Source organism: Lissotriton vulgaris, chromosome 1_1 (genome assembly GCF_964263255.1).
Source record: "Lissotriton vulgaris chromosome 1_1, aLisVul1.2, whole genome shotgun sequence".
In the NCBI taxonomy this organism is placed as follows: domain Eukaryota; kingdom Metazoa; phylum Chordata; class Amphibia; order Caudata; family Salamandridae; genus Lissotriton; species Lissotriton vulgaris.
The window spans coordinates 1,520,248,562-1,520,266,817 of NC_141685.1; the positions used below are offsets into that span (position 1 = coordinate 1,520,248,562).

At 47.8% G+C, this 18,256-nt stretch overlaps 1 protein-coding gene across 1 annotated transcript in view; it reads left to right on the forward strand.

The window, feature by feature from the left end:
• The first annotated feature begins 864 nt into the window (after window positions 1-864).
• The window catches only part of LOC147750758 (uncharacterized), a 71,394-nt gene continuing 54,002 nt past the window's right edge, over window positions 865-18,256 (forward strand). Inside the window, exons 1-5 of the mRNA XM_086930821.1 lie at window positions 865-913; window positions 9,671-9,760; window positions 9,988-10,049; window positions 13,980-14,054; window positions 14,617-14,670. Of these exons, the coding sequence (XP_086786947.1) occupies window positions 865-913; window positions 9,671-9,760; window positions 9,988-10,049; window positions 13,980-14,054; window positions 14,617-14,670 (330 nt within the window). The remainder of the gene's footprint in view (window positions 914-9,670; window positions 9,761-9,987; window positions 10,050-13,979; window positions 14,055-14,616; window positions 14,671-18,256) is intronic.

Consider the following 18,256-nt stretch of genomic DNA (forward strand, 5'->3'; position numbering starts at 1 on the left):
CTGTCCACTCTATCGGAAGCGGTGGAAAAATGTTTGTAACACACGAACAGCCTCCTGTCTTTTACTATTAGAGCCTTATTAGAATAAGTGAATATCACCAATATACCGTGGAAGGTTGAGCTATTGCCTCTGAAGCCCGTTTAATGACATTTTTAATGTGTTATTGTCCACGGCACACTTGGCCCAAAACAGTTAAAAGAGATTTGGAAAATATTTTTCCATCAGTATCGAGTAGAGGAATTGGGCGCCAGCTCCTGAGCTTCGATGTTGGCCCTATGCATAATTCGTGTCACCCATAGAACCTATGTACATAAACCATCTGTTTCCCCGAGAAGATGTGGATATAACTCATCTCTTACTAATATCCTGTAAGCACAGCAGGCATAATTCACTGCGCCTCAGTCAGAAACATAGTTTATGCAAAATGACTGCATTTTTCTTTACAGAGTAATTAATGCCCTTTCATCAGCTGATGTTCCCTCCATCTTTTTGAAGACATGATTGTGGAACAGCATTAAAACATTAGAAGGGAGATAATTCAAATGATTTTTTAGTAGTACAGTGCCAGTTGGAATGCACACGTCCTGTGCCTACATTTATTTCAAAGGGAATGTCAAACAAAGAGATGCCAATCACTACTTTATGCTAAACGGAAAGGTGAGAAGAAAGAAAACACTTGAAGGACCGTTTCGCAATCTGTGTGCCAAGAAGTACGTGAAGAAGGACATTCCTGGTGTGGCTTGGCACTGGCAGAGGAGTCGAGAGGTCTCTTCTGGTATAAATGACGGTGACCTCCAGGAAGGGTTTCATCAGCACTCGACCGGGGCCTGCAGCTGAAGTCTGACAGAGAAGCCTCTCGCAGCCATGAAGTCCTCAGCCGTGTTCCTGCTGGTGGCCCTCGGCGTCGCTGTCGGTGAGTACACCTGCTTGGTCTCCGAGGAGCTCCAGCAATAGAGTGTATCATAGTGTGTTTATAACATCTTTGTGCTCCTGCATATGTATGTACTTTGACATCTCGCCGCGTTTTGTAAGACAGGACATCTGAATGTAAGCATGTGCATAGAAGGATCCTAGCTAGGAAACAGGAGTGTGGAGCACTGGGCGAGGGCCTAGGGGTAGGATTCAAGTCCATGGACAGAGACATGTAATGGGCGTATCCCTATTGTGTGGGGGAATTGTGTTGCTTGAAGAGAGGGGGTTCAGCTTCTTTCTGACGCACATACTTAGTCTGTGCCCAATTACAGTACCTGTTGCATAACTGTATTACTCAAATAACCATACACATTCCACATTCTTGTGTGGGGCCATCTCCGGGCATCTTAGTGGCAGTGAAATACTGTGTAGGGAGACAAATCCAAGGGAGGTACTCTCAAGAAAGTGTCCAAGGCAGCATATGCCAGAGGATGACCTTCAAGAGTGAGTGACTGAGCTGATAAATGCTCAGCAACATGGGACTGTATGTGAAGACTGTCTCATATTATATGATCGTTTTAAACACTGAGTGAGTTTGAAACCCTTAGATATGATCACAATGTTTTTAATCCATAAACTGGTACAACTTGTACCTCACATCAAGGTTTGAAATTTAACTCAAATAGGGGATACCCTAATTTAACCTCACTTGTCAGTTTTTGTCACCTTGACTCCAGCAAGACTGCGAGTATTCCCAATGGATATACCCATTGAAAATCATGCATGGATGTTTCTGAAGCACGTCATTACACATATCATCTTTGAAGTCATGGTCTGTCTGCAGATGTAGCAAGTCAATTAGCTTCCTGCCACGAATGAGTCTTCTTGGGGCCAAGGAATGTGAACAACAAAATTGTAGGGTAATGTTCTGATATCATCCACCCCATTCACCTAGCTCTGCACAAGCATCAGATTTCAGACCAGCAGTTGAAATGGTGAGTAACATCACTTAGTTTTAGAGTTGTGCACCACATCTATATGTTATAAAAACACAGAAAGTTCTCTTATGGCCTGGTACCGCCTAGGCCCCTCCCGTAAAAGTAGATGCTCCAAAATAGATTGTGGGTCCCTCTACCACCTCCCGGCACCCCCCCCCCCTAACCCCCCCCCCCCAGGCAGACAAGTCAGACAACACAACTGCTTTTGGATCTGGGGTTGTAGATCCCCTGCCGTATTTTATTACAAACTTAAAACATTCAGATATTGAGTATAAATTATCCACAATTTGCAGAAAGTCTAAATACAGATAGCCACAGTTGTTGAAAGGCAAACCTTATCATTTTATTATTATTATTATTTATTATTAAAGGCTTTTATATCGCGCTCTATTACTAAAAAAATAGTATCCTGGCGCGTTGAAGGCAGAGCAGACTAGGTGGGCATAAATATCTAGGAATACAGGGTGTGGGGAGGTTTAAGCTATAATATTAAAAAGATGGGTTTTTAGACTCTTCTTAAAGGAGCAGAGGGTCGGTGCAGTTCTTAGATAAAGAGGTAAAGTATTCCAAGATTTCGCTGCTCTCACTGAAATCGATTGACCGCCAAGTCTGCAGTATTTGAATTTGGGGACAGCCATTAGGCACAAATTGGCCGAGCGCAGCGGGCGATTGGGAATGTACAGGGAGAACCTATTTCTCAAGTAGACAGGCCCAGTGTGATGAATGGCTCGATACGCCAGCACTAGGATTTTAAACAAAATCCTGTGGGCAACAGGAAGCCAGTGCAACGCGCGGAGAAGAGGTCGAGCACTGGAACGCCTTGGGACGTTGAACAAGAGTCTGGCAGCGGCGTTCTGAATAACCTGAAGGCGATGAATCAGGTAAGCCGGTAGGCCAGAGAGCAGTCCATTAGCGTAGTCTAACCGAGAGAGTATCAATGCCCGAATAACAGTCTCTTTAGCTTCTTTTGGTAATAGAGGGAAAAACCTGCGCACAGTTTTTAGGGTGAAAAAACAGACTCCAGTGACTTTGTTTATATGGTCTTCAAACTTAAGATTCTTACCGAACCAAACCCCCAAATTCTTCACTGGGCCCGACGCAACTTTTGGAGGGGGTAGGTCGGTAGGCCAGAGACGGTCACTAAAGTCCTCAGGGAAAGAGCCATATAGCAAGATCTCGGATTTGCTTTCGTTACATTTTAACTGGGCATTAGCTAACCATTGGAAGACAGAAGATAGGCAAAATTGGGCCGCCGACGTATCTAAGTTGTCTTTGGGCCAGGTAAACAACAATTGCGTATCGTCGGCGTACGCCATAATTTTTGCCCCTAACTGTTCAGCCAGGTAAATCAGAGGGGTAAGATAAATATTGAAAAGCAAAGGGCTTAACATAGAACCCTGAGGGACACCAGTAGAAAGCAATTTAGGAGTGGAAGCAAAGGGGGGCAACCAAACTTGTTGCGTGCGGTTATTTAAAAAAGAGGTCAACCAGTCAAATACGGAGCCAGTAATACCTATATCGGCTAGTCTGGAGAGTAGAAGAGAGTGGGGCACCGTATCGAAGGCGGCAGAGAGGTCCAATAAAATCAGAGCCGCTCTGCCGCCCCCGTCAAGACACTCCCGAATAGCCTCCGAGATTTCGACTAAAGCCGTCTCTGTACTGTAGGCTGCCCTAAAGCCAGACTGAGCTGGATGAAGGGCCTCCGTAGATTCCACAAATTTCTCTAGATGACTAAAAACAATCTTTTCGCATACTTTTGCAAGCGCTGGCAGCAAAGATATTGGTCGAAAATTGGACGGGGTGGCCGGGTCAAGTCCATTTTTTTTTAATAGTGGGAGCAGTTTTGCTTGTTTCCAACAATCCGGAACAGTAGCTGAGTGGAGCGAGAGGTTAATAATTTGGGTTACCTCATTTCCCACTGATTCCGCAACACCCGCAAGTACTCTGGCCGGGCATGGGTCAGAGGGAGATCCGGATTTTAAGGCAGCAACAATGGCAGTGATATCAGAATCTAGTTGAGGGGTAAAGTTGGCCAATTGGGCAGTGCGACTGGGCATTATAGGAAGCGAAGTTGTCAAAAGAGAGGAGGGGCCATTACATACATTTTGCAGGTCCACCTGAATTTTGGCAATTTTTTCAACGAAGAACTCAGAAAGTTCTTCGCACCATTCTTCTGATGCGGACAGCAAAGGTTTTGAGGCACAGGGGGATACAAAGCTATTGACAATCGCAAATATTTCCTTGCTATTGTTGTTAGCTTTGCTGATGCGCCCAGCGTAGTAGCTACTTTTGGCAGATCTAATGGCTGCATAATACTTTTTCTGTGCCGTCCGCAGATCTTTTTTCGCCTCAGGCAAGTAGGCTAGTCTCCATAACCTTTCCAGCTTTTTACAGCCTGATTTAAGGTCTCGGAGAGCGGGACAAAACCAAGGTTTAGAAGGGGTAGCACGAAGTCTACAGACCCGGCTGCTCTTAATTGTTGCAACAGTCGCACGCTCCACCCATAGGTTAAATGCGCTGGCTGCAGCGTCAATGTCAGGAGGGAGCGATGGGCGAGAAGCAGCAAGACCCGCTGAAAGAGTATTTAAATTGATCTTTGGTGTGTGGGCAATTTGGGGCTGGGCCGCAGTAGAGAGCAACAGAGGCCAAGTGAATGTGATGAGCTCATGGTCAGACCAAGGTACTGGCTCAGGATGGGCCATGTTAATGTCAAAGTTTGTACATACCAGATCCAAAATATGGCCGCCCAAATGGGTTGGAGCGACCACCCATTGTTTTAGTTGGGCCATAGAGAGAACTTCTAAGAGGCGAGCTGCCTCTGGAAGGTCCAGGCAGTCGACATGAATGTTAAAATCCCCCAGAAGGAGGTACCTGGAATGACGCAAAATCCTAGGAACTATAACTTCTTCCAGGACCTGTACGAAATTACCAATATATCCAGGAGGACGGTAAACCAATGTGCCACCAATGGATAAGTGGGCATTGAATTTCAGAGAGAAGTGTAGCAGCTCCGCCTCAGCCAGTTGTTCCTGGGGGTCAGAGGAGAGAGTCCACTGTTCTCTGAAAACAACCGCGGTGCCGCCACCTCTACCCAGAGGGCGGTCCGACCTGAAGATTTTGAATCCACGTGGAATAGCAAGTTCCACTGACGGGCACATGTATCATTAAGCCAAGTTTCCGTAATAAATAATAAGTCCAACTGATTGTCACTCAGCAGCTCAAAGATATCTGCTGCGTGTTTGACCAATGACCTCGCATTGATCAAGCCGGCCTTCACCAGTGAGATATCAGTGGGATGGGAATGCGGGTGGGTAAGAAAGGGCCGAAAACGGAATTGGCACGTCTGGCAGATCCGGGACGCACTGTTAGCCACGTCCCATGCAACATCACACAAACAGGAGGCGCCTTTCAGCGACATTAGATGCCCGGGTGCATACCGTATTAAGTTTTTGGGGGGCCGTCGTAGAGTGTTTACAGAGTGGCTGGCCCTGGGCCCGTCCGAGGCACGGACGGGCACAGACGGGCCCTCCTTTGGCGCTCCTTCGGCGCGCAGACGGCGCGCCCGCAGCGCGTGACCGCTGCGCGTCTTAGAGTGCATTTATATTTGTATCCACAGCCCCTCCCTCCGCTGGACCGCTAACTCGGGTCCAGCCGGGTCTGAGCCTGACTTAAGATGGCGCCCGTTCAGCCCTCCACATCAATCGGCACCTGGGAGCCGCGGTGGACCGGGGCACAGGGAGACCAAGTTTCAAGCACAGTGAAGGTAACAATATTAAAAAGATTTTTTTTAAAAGCACCAAAGTTAATTGCAAACAGTTTATAAAAACGAAGTGTAAGAGATCTCCAAGCCTCGGTAATTCAGTGGGGACCTGCGGAGAGCAGAGGAGAGCCCTCGCAATCTGCTCGCCTTCCCAGAGCGCTATTTCGAGGTGCTGCCACCGCCTCTAGCAAACGCCAGGTCCTACCTACTCCAGATCTATTTGTATCCACAGCCCCTCCCTCCGCTGGACCGCTAACTCGGGTCCAGCCGGGTCTGAGCCTGACTTAAGATGGCGCCCGTTCAGCCCTCCACATCAATCGGCACCTGGGAGCCGCGGTGGACCGGGGCACAGGGAGACCAAGTTTCAAGCACAGTGAAGGTAACAATATTAAAAAGATTTTTTTTAAAAGCACCAAAGTTAATTGCAAACAGTATATAAAAACGAAGTGTAAGAGATCTCCAAGCCTCGGTAATTCAGTGGGGACCTGCGGAGAGCAGAGGAGAGCCCTCGCAATCTGCTCGCCTTCCCAGAGCGCTATTTCGAGGTGCTGCCACCGCCTCTAGCAAACGCTTTTCTCTAATACATCTGGTTTCCTATCGTATTCTAAATTAAACTGATTTCGTTTCTGCGCAACCCTTGAGAGCCTACGGCAAGGTCAATGACCGGCAGGCCAGATCCCTATCCTTTTGTCTCCATAAAAACAGGCCCCATGGCGTACTAGAAGCGTGGCTCCCAGTGTAGTGCCCCCTGCACCCCTTCAATTTACCGGCAGTGCACCCTTGAGCGCATGCCTGTGCGGGGTGGCCCATGGCCTAGTGGAAGCGTGGCTCCCAGAGCCTCTGCACCCCTTCCAGCCTGCGCATGCAGGGGTGGCCCATGGCCTACTGGAAGCGTGGCTCCCAAAGCCACAGCACCCATTCCACCTACTGACTGGAACTGCCCCTTGTAGTTCTATGAGAGACCCCCTGTCTCCCCCTTGGGCGTCCCCTTTCATCAAGGTAACGCCCTCAAAGGACCACAAACTATGCTCACCAACCATGACCCTACCGCCAGACCTGGGAAAACGCACCAAATACGACATATTTACTTTCCTGTAGATGAAACATATTTTGCAAGTACGAAAATACATTGACCTGCAACCCAAAGAGAATCTAACGCACATCCGATACATGCACTTGTATTACTTAGCATATACTTATTCTTGCTGTGAACTCAGTAACATATTACACACAATATATTAATTCGACAATATCTGCCTTAGGGGATGGTGGGAGGGTAAAATTAAAGGTGGATCGAGCCTCTTCCCGGCCCGATCCCAGCAGCGGCACCCTTCCCAGGCAGGGAGGAAGGAACAAAAGAACACCTCCCCGCCTGGGGCTGGACCATATAGGTGAATTGGGAGGTGCAGAACCACTTCCAGCCGGCTTGCCCCTCTACCCCTGCTATGCCCTCCGAGCCGGAAGCGTTACTAGGCGCCTCCAGTTCAGAGGGTGCCCGTAGCTATGCCTGTCCCCTTGCGGAGGCGGGGTGCCGCGCCCATTCTGTGCGCAACGCCCCCCGGCCCCACCTATGATACCGGGGCCGCCGCGACCGCCATAATGGCGGCTGGCTCTATGCTAAGCCCACCTTTCAATTTGCTTTCCCACTGCTACTAGAGGGAGTGAGCTTCAGATAAACCTGTCAACACTTCCATCCAGTTTGAAAGATCTTGAGAAAGATCCATGGAATCCAATAGGAAGTCAACCTGGTTTAAAAATGTGCATTTCTGTCATGCCTCAACGAGTGAGTGCATTTCTGCTCTCATGCTGACTCGTGGACTTTACACTACTGGATGTTTTGCACCGTAAGTGCCTCACGAGGCAATCCATTGAGTGGCGAGTGGTCTCTGGAAGCAAACCAAGGTCTGTTAACTGCCCACACAACAGGGTCACAGCACTCTACGGATGTACTCACACCTGGTTACTGGTGAGCGAACCATGGTCTGTTATTGCCCACAGAACATGGTCACAGAACTCTACGGATGTATTCACGCCTGGGTACTGGCGACTGCTGTTCTAAACGTGGGTACAGAAATTGTAGTGTTTAATTTATTTATTTATTTATGTATTTGTGAGTATTTATTAAGCGCAGCCTATCGCTCCGGAAGGAGCATCTTGGCGCTGAGAAATTGTGTGTGGATGGGATTGGATGATGGAAGCTCTAGATAGCGGCCATAACATAAGCATCAGATTGCTGATAGACCCAGGTCTTCAGTTGTTTCCTGAAAAGACTCTCAGTCTCAACCAGTCTGAGATTTAAAGGCAAGTTGTTCCAGGCCCTTGCTGCTAGGACTGTGAAAGTTTTTCCGCCCCTGGTTTTATATTTATACCTCGGAATCTTGGTAAGGTTACCACCGGAGGATCTCAAACTTCGTACGGGGTCATAGTGAACAAAGCGGTTGACAAGGTATTTCGGACCGATGTTTTTTAGTGCTTTGAAAACTGTTAGTAGAAGTTTGAAGAGGATCCTCTTGTGCAGGGGCAACCAGTGAAGACGATTTAATGCTGCTGAGGCTGAGGATTTCCTGGGAAGTTTTAACACTAATCTTGCAGCTGCGTGCTGTACACTTTGCAACTTCTTCAGTGTGGACTTTTTCACTCCAGCCATCATTAATGGGAGGTGCAATCTATATCCAGTGTCCGCCACTTTGCACACTTTCCTTTGCCACCATCAGCCCTATCAGTGGCGTAGCTAGAAATGTTGGCGCCTGTGGGGATTTGGGTCTGAAGGGTAGAAAGACGACGACGAGGGAGAAAACACTTATCCTTCGCCGTCCACACCCAAGCTACGCCACTGCCTATGTTTACCGCACTCCCCATTGCTCGGAAACATTTACTTTTTCTTTATTTTGTTGGGAAAACTTTTAAACTGCTGGTTTTAGATCCACTATACTTATAATTTATATGCGATGATAGTCTTATTTGTGTGTGGTACCGAAGTGAAATATAGTTTGTTTACATTTAAAGAAGGGCATTCTGGAATTGTCTATGATCTCTTCTTACAAGTTAATGACCACTGTCTATCAATGTTTTTATTGCAGCACATTTTTCTAGTGGAAACATTGCTTGATTGGTACAACATATCTTAAAATATGTTCTTTAATCGCTGTGCTTGTTTCTTTTTCTTCAGCTTACGCCGCACCTGGCCTCCCTCTTTCTGAGTGTCTCAATAAGCTTCTGGTAAGTTCATCCTTAGGGAGGGAAAAGCCGGAAACTCTTGAAGGATTTTCTTACCCATAGCCCCAAACACTCATTATTGTGAGGGCATGTCCTGTACTCTACGGCCCTGATGGTGGTGGACTAGGTTGGTGTATTTCCTCAAATGAAACATTACATGAATGTTTGCCTTTTTTACCACACCAAACTCAATACATTTTGGCTTCGTTCCCGATCTTTTAACTCAGTAAATTCCATCAACAGTGGGGACTGATACTTATTGCAAACGTTAGAATACCAATGCCTGATTTTATATCGTTTAGCTCTCATGGCCAGGTATATTTGATGAGCAAGAAGCTTTGAGTTTCGGCTGGTACAGTGTTTTGGTGTAAGGAAGCAACACGATTGTGTTAGACTATAGGTCTAAACATATCAAACATGCTTACATACAAAGAATTAAGATAATAAAGCCATCATCACATTGTGGTTTTCATGAAAGTTCAGAATGGAATCAGACCTCCAGTATCCACAATGGACACCCCTCAATAGGGCATCATAACTTCTACAGGTATTAGTGGAGACACACCATGGCCGGTGCAGCTCCGAAAGCCTCATCCTTACCCCGACAAGTATTAGATACCCTATTGAACTCAGTGTCAGAGGGACTCTCCTGGTGGTACCATAGACCCGCAGGCGGAGAGCAAACAGTTGTCCCCTTGGGTAGAGTTCACTGTCCATTGAGAAGGTGCAGCGACCTCTGAGAACATTGGTAATGATTCTCAGTTCACTGCATCACCTTCCCTAGGCAGGCAGGAAGCCCAGGAGAATGCAGGTCAGTCTGTGATAGGTGAGTTAGTGCAGCTGATCATAAAACAGAGATTCAAGAACCGAGTAGGTAAGTCAGCTTTGATGATTAAGTGCCTCTAACCTGCTCATGCCAAAGTATTTCTCTTCAGGAGGGCTTTAGTCAGAATTATCTGTATGTATAAACATTAAAATGAACGGGTGGCATCTAGGAGGTGAAGACTGAGGGAGCAGCATGTCTTGTCCTTTTAAGTTCTCAATATTGCTAGCACAGCATTAACAAACATGGCTCACTGTCTTTTCTTCTCTCACAGTAAGAAGACCTTGGAAAACTTCTGAAAAGCGTGCAAGCTCTCGTCTGCTCATATGACACTTGCCAGGTACTGCCAAAGTATTAGTCGAGCTCTGAGCATTGCGTTGGCTCTAGCTTAGGATGACGTGATAGTGTCAGTCAGCTTACTCTGTTCTTTGTTCAATTCTCACCTCAAGGTATGTGAAAGTTGTTTCACCGTCCGCTCCCGGAGTTTCCCTCAGTATTCAGTAAGGGATGTGTCCCTCAGAACCTGTGAGAGATGTTTGTCTCCTCTCTCTCATTTCCCGGGTCCCCCTCCCCCTGGCCACCACATTCCATGAACACCACATCCGGGCGCAATGAGGGCTTCCAAGTGTCCCATCAGTGGCACTTTCCTGTGCGTCTCTGTGCACACCTGTGTCAGCAGGTATCAATGACCCACCGGGCTCTCTCAAGGGGCTGGAGCAGTGAATCTCTGCTGCCTCCTTGAGTGCAAGCGCAGTCTCATACAAGACTCCTGCATGAGCACCGGGCTCGCTTTGACAGTATTTCACCATTAGCCGTTACCGTACTACCTCATGCAAGCATCATTTCCTCGGCGACATTCTCCAATTCCTGCCCTCAAGGATTTCATTATTCAAAAAGTTCAAACCTTTATGACTGAAGCTAACATATTCAATAAAGGGGCATATTATCAAGGAATGGTGTTAAAATTATCGCCTTTTTATCAGCAGGAAACTGCAGATAAAACTGCAATAATGGGCTTGATAATACGCCCTTGTTAATTCCCATAGAAACCCATCTTCTTGTGTTAACATGGGCTTCTATGGGAATTAACAAGGGGGTATTATGAAGCCCATTATCGCCATTTTATCTGCAGTTTCCTGCCGATAAAACGGCGATAATTTTAACACCGGTCCTTGATAATATGCCCTACTGTTCTTTATTTCCAAAGAATATTTTTTGTAATCATGCACTCATTGTCTTCTCTGTACCTTATTTATTTGTACCTACAGTTCCATTTAACTTTTTACCATGATTCTTTTTAGGTTTTGCCTGGCGAAAGCTACGCTCTGCGCAGCTTTTTCGCGCAGGCGAAAACCTAATGAGTATAATACGGGAGACAGGAACGGCACCCGTCTTTCATTGGCTAGCTTCATAAATGGAGGCTAGCCATTGGAAGACGGGCCTGTCCGTCAATGCCGGACCAGATTCGGGGGCGTTCCCGAGAATTTTTGGCTTTTGGCTACGTAACGCTACGTCAGCCAAAAGCCGGGAACGCCCCCGAATCTGGTCCGGCATTGCCGGCACCTGCCTTCCTGCTCGCTCGGCTCTTGTTCTACCCAGACCGCCTTTAAACTCCTTCCGACGAAGCAAGTCCCTTTTCCATTTCTTTGCTTCAGAGAGCTGCTGTATCTGACGCAGGGTGTTTACCCCTTGCGCACAAATGCAAATGAGATGTCAGCGCCTCCACGGTGCCCCGGATGCTGGTGTCGCAGCCCCACCCCTCCCCCTGTCTCCGGCTCCCCTCCCCCCTCTGCTGCCGTCTTACAGTCGTGGGTCAGGAGCAGCGCGAGCCACTGCGGCAGGAGTTCTCGTCATAGGATCTAGAGCGGCGCGCGGAGCCCTAGCAGCCCTTCACCAGCTCCGCCCCTATCGCCGACCGCAGCCCGGGGAGCGCAGCGCCCGACACACCGCGGCACCATGGTAAGAAGGCGGGGAGGCCCCGATTAGGAGGCCAAGGGCCTTGGGACGGGGAGGGAGGCAGGTGTACGACGCTGTTACTGCAGCACGTGGTGGTTTGTTTCTGCTGCACTTATTTCAAGCAAACGCCTCTGCTAGCTGCCATCCTTCCTGGCAGTGTACACACAGATCCACTATGCAGTATTTGCGCAGGGTGGCCCCCCCAGTGAGTACAGCACTTGATTTGGGTGGTTTGGTATCATCTGGCATTAGGGCCTTGCGCCATGACAAGCCACGGGGTGACACTGCAGTGTAGCTGTGGTTTGCGGGAAGTCATCGTTTCTCTGCTGTCAAGTCTTTCGTTATCAAGCACTGGATACATGCGTGTTACCTAGGGTAGACGTTCACCCTTGCACTATTGACTCCCTACTTACCCTTTAGCAGGGATCAAGCCCCCAGGTCCGGTGAGCAGGCACCTCTCTGAGGCATGCTCCTTCCACGTGATTTTGCCGGAGGCTGGTCCAGCATAAGGTCACGCTACTTCTTTCTAAGGGAGGTGGTGTCATTACTTGGCCAGGTCCGACTTGTACTTACTCTTCAGGGATGTTCATTTGCGGGAGTAAGGCTGACCGGGCGCGGCGTTTGATGGGCATCCTGTGCAGGTGTGCGCTTAGGTTGTTGCCCTCGTCAGTGAAGAGAGCTTGCACGCAGGTGGATGCCGTTCGGTATCATTGAAAACATACAAAGTAGAGACCCTTCACATCGAGTATTAGATAGCTTTAGAGTGAAATTAGGTCTCCTGCCTGTCCTCTCGCAGCCTGTCCTCTCGCATCATGTCTTCTCCTAGCCTGCCCTCTCCCAGCCTGCCCTCTCCCAGCCTGCCCTCTCCCAGCTTGCCCTCTCCCAGCCTGTCCTCTCCCAGCCTGCCCACTCGCAGCCTGCCCTCTCGCAGCCTGCCCTCTCGCAGCCTGCCCTCTCGCAGCCTGTCCTCTCGCAGCCTGTCCTCTTGCAGCCTGTCCTCTCGCAGCCTGTCCTTTCCCGGCCTGCCCACTCCCGGCCTGCCCACTCCCAGCCTGCCCTCTCCCAGCCCTTTCCCAGCCTGTCCTCTTCCAGCCTGTCCACTTCCAGCCTGCACTCTCCCAGCCTGTCCCCTCCATGACCTTTCCCAGCCTGTCCTCTCCCAGCTTGTCCACTTCCAGCCTGCCCTCTCCCAACCTGCCCTCTCCCAGCCTGTCCCCTCCCTGCCCTCTCCCAGCCTGCCCTCTCCCAGCCTGTCCCCTCCCTGCCCTCTCCCAGCCTGTCCTCTCCCAGCCTGTCCTCTCCCTGCCTGTTGTCGTGTCCCGGCGGCAGCAGGCAGCAGGTAAGAGCGTGCACTGCGTCCCCGAAGTGACAGCCCTAAAGCAAGCAAGAAGTATGCCCCCTCCCACCAATCCCTGTTAGGTAGTGGAAACTGTCCAAACTGGGGTGCAGACAGCCCCTCTCACCTTTCGGCCTGGTACCACTGCACCAGCCGCACTACTTCCCTACTGACCGTTCTCCACTTCAGCCCAGTCTAAATTACAATTCCTGCTTGTGACCCTTTTGCCTGCTTGTGCTTGTTTTCATGACCCTGTTGCCTGCTTGTGCCTCCGTGTGCCCCTGTTGCCTGCTTTTGCCTCCGTGTGCCCCTGTTGCCTGCTTGTGCCTCCGTTTTCGTGCCCCTGTCGCCTGCTTGTGCCTCAGTTTTCGTGCCCCTGTCGCCTGCTTGTGCCTCCGTGTGCCCCTGTCGCCTGCTTGTGCCTCCGTGTGCCCCTGTTGCCTGCTTGTGCCTCCGTTTTCGTGCCCCTGTTGCCTGCTTGTGCCTCTGTGTGCCCCTGTTGCCTGCTTGTGCCTCCGTGTGCCCCTGTTGCCTGCTTGTGCCTCCGTGTGCCCCTGTTGCCTGCTTGTGCCTCCATGTGCCCTTGTTGCCTGCTTGTGCCTCCGTGTGCTCCTGTTGCCTGCTTGTGCTGTGTGGGTGTGTGTGAAGGGCTCTGTGTGGCTGTGTGTGTGGGAAGCTTTGTGTGGCTGTGTGTGTAGGAAGCTTTGTGTGGCTGTGTGTGTGGGGGGCTTTGTGTGGCTGTGTGTGTGGGGGGCTCTGTGTGGCTGTGTGTGTGTGGGGGCTCTGTGTGGGGGGGCTCTGTGTGTGTTTGTGTGTGTCATTTGCGAGAGATAAAGCTAGTGGCATTGTAAATGACAATGCCATTTATTTATGTTAAAAAAAACATAAATAAAAATAATGTCAAGAGCAATGCCAATAGCTCTAACTTTAATAAAGGCAAAACCATTGCATTGTAAATGCTTGTTTATTTTATCTCAGGAAAAGAAGGGAACAAACAATGAATGCAGTTTGCAGGAATGGGAAGATCTGACACAGAAAGCAAAAGTACTGCTGGTAAGTGTGTCCTACCTTGCTTGTCTTCTATGTTTGTCTTCAAATGGCGTCCTAGAATGTGCCCCTACCATGTCCGTGGGTTTGCACAATGGTGTACAATTATGCTGTTAAATGTTTGCACATACATGTTTGGACTTTTTAGGTTAATATTGTGATTATAACATGTGGGTAATTTTTCAAACTGTTTTTCTGACCAAATCTTAGTGATAAACCAGCCTGTAGAAAGCTGTCTCACGTTGTGGTGAGGCAGAGGTCTAGATTGGGGTACCACCATGCACACTGCTATCAGAGGCTGGTGCCTGAGTGTCGCCCAGCTGTTACTGGGATTAAATACAGACTCAATGGAGAATCTGGTGGACAGAGTCCTAGAGTTGCACTCAGCTATGAGTGTATACTGCGCTCTGTACACTAGACACATTCTTATTGATCTGTAATACATTAATTTGTGTTTTTTTAAATGGACCTAACAGGGAATCCTCCTCGTAGCCTTTAGCATTTCTATATATTCAAATTGTCTTGTGTATACTATATTTATATTGTAAGTTTTTCCTTTACCTTTTAGGAAAGAGCTGGCTGCACCGTTGATCAAGTTCTGCTTGGTGGAAAAAAAACAGTGGTAAGCAGTGGAAGTTTGTTTTTCCCTCTCATACTCTCGGTTCATGTGTGATGCAGAAACTTGTTTGTGGGTCCCCAAAAATGAGTGCTGGTCACGCGGAGTGGGTGGTGAGACTGAATGTCCAATGGCGAGCGGTGCAGGCGTGTAGCTAGGCACTATACCGCCTATAGGGTCCCTGCCTTTTGCCGCCGCACACCGCGATGAAGAGCAGGGGGGGTGCTGGCTAAGATTTTTGCCGCCGCCCCCAAAACTCGTGCCCTCCGCCCCACCCTTGCCACCCCACTGGAGCGGTGCCTATTGTGGATAGTTATTGCCCCCCTTCAGAGCCGTGGTGCTGGAACAGTTTTCAGCGTGGGAGTGCTGTCATAATTGTTACAGCATTCAAATCATAGGGAATGTGAAAAATCCAAGTGTCACAGTAAGAACAAGTGTAGCATATGAGCAACGCCCATTCAGTAGGAGAGTGACAAGGGTGTGGTACACGTGTTACAAAACCATGGTGTGGGAGCGCACTGTCAGTTACCAACAGCACATTTTCCTTGAAAATGGCCTCTAAACTTTCACAGATTTGCAGTTTTACTGATATAACTATACAGTGTGCAAATCATAATGTGTGTAAATCAGGTTTCAGAAAATATTTATCCTTTACACATCACCAAGTAAAGTGTCTCGATTTGTTTTGATGCTATTAAAATCTTCCTCGGTCACTTCTTCTTAAGTTCATTCACTACATTGCCGAGTGAAATTAAAGTAACTATCATTCTTAACTGCAGTATCAAAATTGCTGTATTAGTTTCAGCATTTTTTCTAATCTAATTCGAATTTCTATTTTTCCGCTTATTAAACATAGTCTTATTCATATTATTGAATTAGCCGTACTCTTTTTTAGGTTATTGTCATTATTTAATTTTAATCTTATTATTCTATTGATGTGCAAATGGTGATAATGTTCTTGTGTTTCTTGTTTAGTAAAGTCAAACGGGAAATATTAATTCGAAATAGCTTAATTTATTTTTCAATATGACTAAGTGATTGACAAATACATGTGTATAAGGGCGGTTGGAAGCTGCTTCGGTGCTATGCGACATCTACAAGCCGGCTGGTCCAGTTTTGCCTCACTCTCCCTTTTCTGTTTCAGTGAGCAGAGTCCAGAGGCCAGAGCTGTTATACCAGCTCCTCCTCATTCCACCACATGCTAACATTACCTAGGGCGACTTATTAAAAAATCCATAGGTTGGCTCCACTTTAGTAGAAGGGCAGATGTACAGCAGAGAACGCAAGTTCCACCATTTTGAGATGGATGTCCAGTGTCAGAGTTTGATGGAACAAAAGTGAACTCTCAACTGATCAGGCCCTCAGTTCTATTTTTCAGCAATGCCTTTCACTGTCTTGAGTACCCACTGTCCACTTCTATGTCTGCTCTTATTAGTTTTAGTATGAGCGTTCCCATTTGGTAGTGCAACTTAAAATAAAATGTTAAACTGCTTATGACAAGATCTCTAGCTAAGAAGCCTTTGTATTTGGGACTGCCTACATTTAGTGCATCTATGATATTCAATTATGGCTGAAGCGCACACTAAGAGTGCAGCCATTGTGAGTGCAACTGTTATGTTAAAGTCTGGCTGAGAGACGCACTCTGCATGCAAGTGTCATGTGAATGTCAGAGGGAGGCACGCTCTTTCACCACATGAATGATGTTAGTGTCTGGAGGACACTTGTGAGAGGTTAGGTATCTCTAAGCTGATTCAAACTAAACAGCTTTCAAACCAAGCTTTCTTAATCAATAGTATCAATAGTTAAACGCAGGTGAAGTCAGATTTCGGGGACTACAGAATATAACTGTCCCAGTGGTGCAAACATCGAGGCAAATCCATATTTTCACTCTTTTGCTGCTTGCATCATAGTGGCGTGATGAAAGTTCTAGGCTGTTCATTTATTTTCACCGTTTTCTTTCCGTTATCACAAGAGGACTCAGATGCAACAGTGTGTGATTTGCAAACAAGCATTATGCACATTTACCAGCAATTTAGATACTGATTCTTGGTGATGCTGTCTACACAACTACATGTCTGATAGTACTTAATACTGTGGGGGGTGATTATGTGCCGTCAATGTAAGAAGATACACATGGAAGCAATAGTATAAATTAGGGCTCAAATTACGGACCGAAGACGGGGTTTCCCACGTTATAAATATGATCTTCAGTGCCCATAAAGCCGCTAGCACCTCTACCTGTAGATTGGACGCAGCTCTTCGACACAGTCCAACACTGTATACTCGCAGGTCATGCTATGCGTCACCCCAGAGGACTGACTGCTCCTTCAATCAGTCAATCAATGCTTGTAAAGCACACTACTAACCCGAGGGTCTCAGGGCGCTGAGGAGGGGGGGTGGACAAGGTATCCCACTACGCCTTACCACACTTCACAATTAAATGGGAAACCAATCAATCAATCAGAACTTGTAAAGTGCACTAATCACCCCGAAGGGTATCCAGGCGCTTGCGTGCAGGGCCGGACTGGCTACCGGGCAGTTTGGAATGCTGCTGAGCTGGGGCTGATTTCGTTGATAGGGACCTGTGTGTACAGGTCTCCATGAACGAAATCACCCCCCACTGAAAGAAACTTAGCCACCAGCTCGGCAGTATTCCAAACTGCCCGGTAGCCAGTCCGGCCCTGCTTGCGTAGGGGTATTATGGATGAGGTTGGTGGTGGAGAGGGCCAGGGTGGCAGACTACAGGTGTCTGATAGGCTTGTGGAAGGTCAGGTGGTCGATCAGGTATTCCGTTCTCGTTGACAGGGACACAGTGCAGGTGACCGTTACGGGGTCTGCATCCTGATTTTGCCATGACGTCACACCCCATATGATGTTATGCTGTCCTCATACCATAACTGGTGAAAGCAGCTATGAAGCAGGCCTGGTGGACTCCCCGTGAAACGCGCCTAGAAAGGAAAAAGAAGCCAACAATGACACGACAAGTCTGTGTAACCACCTTTTGTCTGGAGTCCAACACATTGAAAAAAGTAATCAATCGAAATTGGCATCTCCTTAAAAAATGTGATGATGAATTCAGATCAAATCATCTATTCGCCTTTAAAAAGGAGAGTAGCATCTCAAATTACATTGTCAGGGCAGCTGTAAAAAAGGAATCTAAATCAACACTACGACAATTAATGGGCTTGACACCATTAAAGGGCCCCCACAAATGCGGCACTTGCATCTGCTATGAGACTACAGTGGAAGGCGATTTATTCAGTCACAGAGGAATACACTGGAAGCATGAAACATTTTCTAATTGTAAAACAAAATTTGTGATATACGGAATAATCTGCCCCTGTGGATTGCTTTATATCGGAAAAAAAAGCCAGGAAATACGCCAAAGGATAAGCCAACACAAGTCACGCATTAGAAAGAAAGTAGAAACAGCTCCTCTTGTGAACCATTGGACCAGGAAAGCCACACATAGAAAAAGATCTACAATGGACGGTGATTTCGACTGTTGAGGCTGATCCCCGTGGCGGTGACAGGGAACAAAAATTGTCTAAAAGGGAGGCTCTACTTATAGTCAAATTTGACACGGCTGTGT